Source organism: Oncorhynchus tshawytscha, linkage group LG03 (genome assembly GCF_018296145.1).
Source record: "Oncorhynchus tshawytscha isolate Ot180627B linkage group LG03, Otsh_v2.0, whole genome shotgun sequence".
Lineage (NCBI taxonomy): Eukaryota > Metazoa > Chordata > Actinopteri > Salmoniformes > Salmonidae > Oncorhynchus > Oncorhynchus tshawytscha.
Genome location: NC_056431.1, coordinates 362,250 through 370,080, shown reverse-complemented (window position 1 = coordinate 370,080; position 7,831 = coordinate 362,250). Strand labels below are relative to the sequence as shown.

Here is a 7,831-nt window from a genome sequence, read left to right as displayed (position 1 = left end):
TGGAAGAAGTCTCTGAATGTCCTTGAGTGGCCCAGCCAGAGCCCGGACTTGAACCTAATCGAACATCTCTGGAGAGACCTGAAAATAACCGTGCAACAACGTTCCCCATCCAACCTGACAGAGCTTGAGAGGATCTGCAGAGAAGAAATACAGGTGTGCCAAGATTGTACCATCATACCCAAGAAGACTCGAGGCTGTAATCGCTGCCAAAGGTGCTTCAACAAAGTACTGAGTAAAGGGTCTGAATACTCATGTAAATGTAATATTTCAGTAAAGGAAATATCTAAATGAGCAAACATTTCTAAAAACCTGTTTTTGCTTTGTCATTATGGGGTATTGTGTGTAGATTGATCAGGAGAAAAAAAGTGATTTCATCAATTTGACATTAAGGCTGTAACATAACAAAATGTTGAAAAAGTCAAGGGGTCTGAATACTTTCTGAAGGGACTGTATACTTATTTACAATGACGGAGGCAAAGAGGCAAAACTTGCCAGTTTGAGTGTGTTTTGCAGCTTGTTCCAGTCAATAGCTGCACCGAACTGTAAAGAGCAGCGACCCAGGGATGTGTGTGCTTTGGGGACCGTTAACAGAATGTGACTGGCAGAACGGGTGCTGTATGTATTGTTTTATATAACCTTTATTTAACTAGTCAGTAAAGAACAAATTCATATTTTACAATGATGGCCTACCCCGGAAAAACCCTCCCCTAACCCTGATGACACTGGACCAATTTGTAAGCCCTATGGGATTCTCGATCACGGCCGGTTGTGATACAGCACGGGATAGAACCTCACCAACCTATGGACCCTGGGACGGGACCCTAGGACTGAACCCCTCCCTCTGCAACTTAACCACAAAGCACTACAGAGGTTGGTGTGGCAACCCAGTGCATCACTGGGGCCATGCTCCAGGACCTCTATATCAGAGGAAGGCCTGAAAAATTGCCAAAGACTCCAGCCACCCTAACCATAGACTGTTTACTCTGCTACTGTCTGGCAAACGGTATTGGAGCACCAGCTCTCAGACCCGCAGGCTCAGTTAAAAAGCTGTTAATTTTTGTCAGCCTGATTTAGGCCTTAGCCGATACTCGTTGGTGTATTTTAATTATGACTACATATTAAAAGATTTTTAATTTGCAAACCCTCACGTGTGCCTGGACTTGGAATTTTTTATGCCACTTAACACCTATTTGTGGTTAGAATTTTTCCTTGAAACCAAGATCATGTATATGCTGCTTTAGAAAGGAAATGCAGCAAACCGATATGGCCTTTCTAAGGTGAGCGACATTTAGTCTATCCATTTAGGACTGGCAGGGATTTATTTGATGCTTGGGCTTCAGTGACACAAACACACACTGAATGAAGCCTAGCCAACTGTAACAAGCCTATGTTTTAATGACAGCAGGTCCAGCATTATGCAAATGAGCGTGGGTAGTGCAGCGGCAGCGCGAGGCAGATTAGAGCTGTGCCTGGGATCAGTGAGCACACGCGCTCTGTCCCCCTCTCTCTCAGAGCAACTAGTGCCTCTTTCTGTCTCTCCTTTCTCCGCTTTTCCTATCTCTTTAGCTTTTCACTAGTTTTCCCTCATTCTGTTGTTCCCGTCGGCGGATGATTAGTGTGTTTCTCTTTGAGAAGCAGCTCTGATTTTCCTTTGTGTAAAAAAAAAAAAAAAAAAAACGAGCATTCGCACGGACTCGCGCTGCGCGCACACCGCTCCGGTTAAACCAGCGCCGTTTCCTCTTTTCTAGTTAAACGGAAATAAGAATAAAGAAAATGCATCTTTACAATTTCATCGGTATTTCCCCATGTAAGCACACACTCCCCCGTATGTTAGTATTTGGTGTATAGCAGTTAGAACGAGCGCTGGTTTGAGGTTTAGAGAGACCGGGCTGTAAGTAGGTCGGGCTGGGTTTAAGCGGCTTTAGCCTGCGTCAGCCTAAGCTGGGAGGAATTCACCCAAAGCCCTCCGCGGTAGGCGGGGGCCTAAACGAGGCTGGCCTAGTTAAGCCTGATTCTTATTGTTGCCGTGTGTGTGTGTTGTGTAACACAGAGCAGAGAAGACCTCGATGAGAGAGAGTACATGCAGTTAGACAGAGACTGTTTGATTGAGAATCCATGAAGGGGGAGAAAGAAGAGGGACAAGGAAGAGAGTGAGTGAGAGTTAAACCAGTATTAGCCTGATCCTCATCACAGAACAGAAAGAAAGGGGAGGTAGAGAACCAGACCAAATCTCAAAAGAAGGAGAGGAAAATAAGCGAGATATTGTGTTGAGTTAGTGCTGGTGTCTAGGCCTGGCTCGGTCCAGTCTGGTTCCCTGGGCTATGTTCTAAGATGGCGTCTGGGTCCGTCTACATGTCGTCCAGTATGGTGGGTAAGGCTCGCTCCTCCAACTTCACCCTGTCTGAGAAACTGGACCTGCTGAAGCTGGTCCGCCCACACATTCTCATCCTGGAGGAGCACACCAACAAGCACGCTGTCATCGTGGACAAGAACAAGTGCTGGGACACAGTGTCTGATCAGTACAACGTCCTGGGGGGGGACAGGCCCCCCCGCACTGCCCAGGGCCTACGCACCCTCTACAAGAGGCTGAAGGAGTCGGCCAAACAGGAAGTGATGCAACGGAGACACGCCCAGCCAGAGTACAGAGGAAGTATATCTGAACCAACCAGGAGAGTGATGGAGATGATACCTCACCTTTTCCATCACGGAGCTATTCACCATGATAAAGACCCATCGACGATGCACAGGTGAGACACACACACACACACAGTCTGCTCTATACAGCTCTCAGAGAGGGGAGGGGCTGCTCTACTAGGGAGGGGCTGCTCTGTAGAGCTCTACTAGTAACTAGAGGAGAGGGGCTGCTCTGCTAGAGAGGGGAGGGGCTGCTCTGGAGAGCTCACTAGTAACTAGAGGGGAGGGGCTGCTCTACTAGAGGAGCTGCACTGTAGAGCTCCACTAGAGAGGGGAGGGGCTGCTCTGGAGAGCTCTACTAGTAACTAGAGGGGAGGGGCTGCTCTGGAGAGCTCACTAGTAACTAGAGGGGAGGGGCTGCTCTACCAGAGGAGCTGCACTGTAGAGCTCCACTAGAGAGGGGAGGGGCTGCTCTGGAGAGCTCTACTAGTAACTAGAGGAGAGGGGAGGGGCTGCTCTACTAGAGGAGCTGCTCTGTAGAGCTCTACTAATAACTAGAGGGGAGGGGCTGCTCTGTAGAGCTCTACTAATAACTAGAGGGGAGGGGCTGCTCTGTAGAGCTATACTAGTAACTAGAGGGGAGGGGCTGCTCTACTAGAGAGGGGAGGGGCTGCTCTGTAGAGCTATACTAGTAACTAGAGGGGAAGGGCTGCTCTACTAGAGCGGGGAGGGGCTGCTCTGTAGAGCTCTACTAGTAATTGGAGGGGAGGGGCTGCTCAACTAGAGAGGGCAGGGGCTGCTCTGTAGAGCTCTAGTAACTAGAGAGGGGAGGGCTGCTCTACTAGAGAGGAGAGGGATAGAGGGGAGAGACTGCTCTGTAGAACTCTACTAATAATTAGAGGGGAGGGGCTGCTCTGTAGAACTCTACTAGTAATTAGAGGGGAGGGACTGCCCTGTAGAGCTCTACTAGTAATTAGAGGAGAGGGGCTGCTCTGTAGAGCTCTACTAGTAATTAGAGGGGAGGGGAGGGGCTGCTCTGTAGAACTCTACTAGTAATTAGAGGGGAGGGGCTGCTCTGTAGAGCTCTACTAGCAATTAGAGGAGAGGGGCTGCTCTGTGGAGCTCTACTAGTAATTACAGGGAAGGGGCTGCTCTGTAGAGCTCTACTAGTAATTCGATGGGAGGGGCTGCTCTGTAGAGCTCTACTAGTAATATGAGGGGATGGCTGCTCTGTAGATCTCTACTAGTAATTACAGGGGAGGGGCTGCTCTGTAGATCTCTACTAGTAATTCGATGGGAGGGGCTGCTCTGTAGAGCTCTACTAGTAATATGAGGGGATGGCTGCTCTGTAGATCTCTACTAGTAATTACAGGGGAGGGGCTGCTCTGTAGATCTCTACTAGGGGAGGGGCTGCTCTATAGAACTGAACACAGAGCTAACCTCAATCAGTTTACACACGCACACATACACACTCCTCATGCTCACACTTTTGACCTCAACAGCCTAAATTCGTCAGGACATGGACTGACGAATCTGGTCAATTCAAATTTTGAACGTAGGAGAGGGGTTAGCCCACAGTAGGAGAATGCATTCTTTAGCAAAGTATGAGATGGTCATGAAAAGGGTTTTAAGGAGAATGTTTTTGATCGTCCCGAAGACCGGTTGTGTTTTTACACAGCCGGTCTTCTACACCTGCATTGCTTGCTGTTTGGGGTTTTAGGCTGGGTTTCTGTACAGCACTTTGTGACATTGGATGATGTAAAAAGGGCTTTATAAATACATTTGATTGATTGAATACTCTCAATACCCCCACCTAGTGCCACTTATACATGTATGGCTGTAGTAATAAAGTTGTATTCTATTCCATATTCTCTCTGTAGGGTGATGTATAATGAGACAGTAATAACGCTGTATTATTCTGTGAATCTGCAGGGTGATGTATAATGATACAGTAATAACGCTGTATTATTCTGTGAATCTGCAGGGTGATGTATAATGAGACAGTAATAACGCTGTATTATTCTGTGAATCTGCAGGGTGATGTAGAATGAGACAGTAATAACGCTGTATTATTCTGTGAATCTGCAGGGTGATGTATAATGATACAGTAATAACGCTGTATTATTCTGTTAATCTGCAGGGTGATGTATAAGCATGACTCTCCCATGGAGCAACCTGGCAGCAGCTCCTCCCTCCCAGACTACCCATCAAACCCCGTCACCCACCACCTGGACCAGGATGTGGTCAGGCTGGACCAGGACGTGGACGTGAAGCCTCCTCCAGACCTGACTATCCTCTCCACGCGTGTGGGGTTGGTGCTAGGAGGAGAGGGGGCGGAGGAGGAAGATGAGGACTTGGGCAGTGTCCATGGTTATGACGGCTCCCTCTCTCCCTGCCCATCCTCTGTCGTCCTGCCCCTCTCCACCTCACCCGTTCCACTGCAACGTGACCTTTACCTTCATGACCACTACCCCAGCCGTGACCCTGACAGGCTCCGTCCCCTTCAGCTGGCCAAGGAGGAGCACGAGCAGGTCATGACCAATCACAGAAAGATGGGCGTATACCTGGAGGAGAAGAGGGAGGGGCTAAAGAGGAAGCAGGAACTGGAGGAGGAGCTTCTGAGAGCAAAAATCAAAGTAGAGAAACTGAGGGCAGCCAGGCTGAGGCATGGACTACCACTGCCCCTATAACTAACACACCCATGGTCTGACTGGACTGACCATATGGAACTCAGGAGGAGGCTCTGAACTGTTTCTATGTCTGTGTTTAGTGTGTGGAAGAGGGGTTTGGCCTGAGAAATCATGTTTGTATGATGAACAGTGAGTTTGAGGGAGGATTTAAAGGTCCAATGCAGCCTTCTCAATCTCAAATCATTTCTGGGTAACAATGAATTACATTACTGTGATTGTTTTCTATTAAAATGCTCAAAAAGAGACAAAAATAGATTCTTGGCGAAGTTCAATTTCTGAAGTAAGAATTTTGCTCGGATTGTCTGCGAGTGGTCTGAGTGGGGAGGGGGAAACTGATAACAAACTGTTATTGGCAGAACGGTTTGGAACTCTCTTTCTTACTTCTTAAATTTATTTATATAGCCCTTCGTACATCAGCTGATATCTCAAAGTGCTGTACAGAAACCCAGCCTAAAACCCCAAACAGCAAGCAATGCAGGTGTTGAAGCACGGTGGCTAGGAAAAACTCCCTAGAAAGGCCAAAACCTAGGAAGAAACCAAGAGAGGAACCAGGCTATGTGGGGTGGCCAGTCCTCTTCTGGCTGTGCTGGGTGGAGATTATAACAGAACATGGCCAAGATGTTCAAATGTTCATAAATGACCAGCATGGTCAAATAATAAGGCAGAACAGTTGAAACTGGAGCAGCAGCACGGCCAGGTGGACTGGGGACAACAAGGAGTCATCATGTCAGGTAGTCCTGAGGCATGGTCCTAGGGCTCAGGTCCTCCGAGAGAGAGAAAGAAAGAGAGAATTAGAGAGCACACTTAAATTCACACAGGACACCAAATAGGACAGGAGAAGTACTCCAGATATAACAAACTGACCCTAGCCCCCCGACACACAAACTACTGCAGCATAAATACTGGAGGCTGAGACAGGAGGGGTCAGGAGACACTGTGGCCCCATCCGAGGACACCCCCGGACAGGGCCAAACAGGAAGGATATAACCCCACCCACTTTGCCAAAGCACAGCCCCCACACCACTAGAGGGATATCTTCAACCACCAACTTACCATCCTGAGACAAGGCCGAGTATATCCCACAAAGATCTCCGCCACGGCACAACCCAGACAGGAAGATCACATCAGTGACTCAACCCACTCAGGTGACGCACCCCTCCCAGGGACGGTATGAAAGAGCCCCAGTAAGCCAGTGACCCAGTAACCCAGTGACTCGGCCCCTGTAATAGGGTCAGAGGCAGAGAATCCCAGTGGAAAGAGGGGAACCGGCCAGGCAGAGACAGCAAGGGCGGTTTGTTGCTCCAGAGCCATGTTTCATTGAAATGTACTGCTGTGTGTCATCCGCATAGCAGTGAAAGTTAACATTATGTTTTAGAATGATATCCCCAAGAGGTCAAATATATAGTGAAAACAATAGTGGTCCTAAAACGGAACCTTGAGGAACACTGAAATTTACAGTTGATTTGTCAGAGGACAAACCATTCACAGAGACAAACTGATATCTTTCCGACAGATAAGATCTAAACCAGGCCAGAACTTGTCCGTGTAGACCAATTTGGGTTTCCAATCTCTCCAAAATAATGTGGTGATCGATGGTATCAAAAGCAGCACTAAGGTCTAGGAGCACGAGGACAGATGCAGAGCCTCGGTCTGATGCCATTAAAAGGTAATTTACCACCTTCACAAGTGCAGTCCCAGTGCTATGATGGGGTCTAAAACCAGACTGAAGCATTTTGTATACATTGTTTGTCTTCAGGAAGGCAGTGAGTTGCTGCACAACAGCCTTTTCTAACATTTTTGAGAGGAATGGAAGATTCAATATAGTTTTTATATTTTCTGGGTCAAGGTTTGGCTTTTTCAAGAGAGTCTTTATTACTGCCACCTTTAGTGAGTTTGGTACACATCCGGTGGATAGAGAGCCGTTTATTATGTTCAACATAGGAGGGCCAAGCACAGGAAGCAGCTCTTTCAGTAGTTTAGTTGGAATAGGGTCCAGTATGCAGCTTGAAGGTTTAGAGGCCATGATTATTTTCATTATTGTGTCAAGAGATATAGTACTAAAACACTTGAGCGTCTCTCTTGATCCTAGGTCCTGGCAGAGTTGTGCAGACTTAGGACAACTGAGCTTTGAAGGAATACGCAGATTTAAAGAGGAGTCCGTAATTTGCTTTCTAATAATCATGATCTTTTCCTCAAAGAAGTTCATGAATTTATCACTGCTGAAGTGAAAGCCATCCTCTCTTGGGGAATGCTGCTTTTTAGTTAGCTTTGCGACAGTATCAAAAAGGAATTTCGGATTGTTCTTATTTTCCTCAATTAAGTTGGAAAAATAGGACGATCGAGTAGCAGTAAGGGCTCTTCGGTACTGCACGGTACTGTCTTTCCAAGCCAGTCGGAAGACTTCCAGTTTGGTGTGGCGCCATTTCCATTCCAATTTTCTGGAAGCTTGCTTCAGAGCTCGGTTATTTTCTGTGTACCAGGGAGCTACTTTCTTATGAGAAATGTTT

The 7,831-nt window shown here is 47.4% G+C and overlaps 1 protein-coding gene across 1 annotated transcript; it reads left to right on the top strand.

Moving 5' to 3' along the window:
• Positions 1 to 297: 297 nt before the first annotated feature.
• On the top strand, positions 298 to 5,567 carry LOC112243757 (fibrinogen silencer-binding protein). Its single transcript, XM_042306848.1, has 2 exons — positions 298 to 2,747; positions 4,775 to 5,567. The coding sequence occupies exons 1-2, from the start codon at positions 2,332 to 2,334 to the stop codon at positions 5,322 to 5,324; spliced, it is 966 nt and encodes a 321-aa protein (XP_042162782.1). The 5' UTR covers positions 298 to 2,331; the 3' UTR covers positions 5,325 to 5,567.
• Positions 5,568 to 7,831: the final 2,264 nt, after the last annotated feature.

What these genes read in the sequence shown, in the direction of transcription:
- LOC112243757 (XM_042306848.1), top strand. Translation starts at nt 2,332, where the DNA reads ATGGCGTCTGGGTCCGTCTACATGTCGTCCAGTATGGTGGGTAAGGCT. An exon ending in GACCCATCGACGATGCACAG is followed by an intron (nt 2,748 to 4,774) that starts GTGAGACACACA and finishes GTTAATCTGCAG; the next exon opens with GGTGATGTATAAGCATGACT.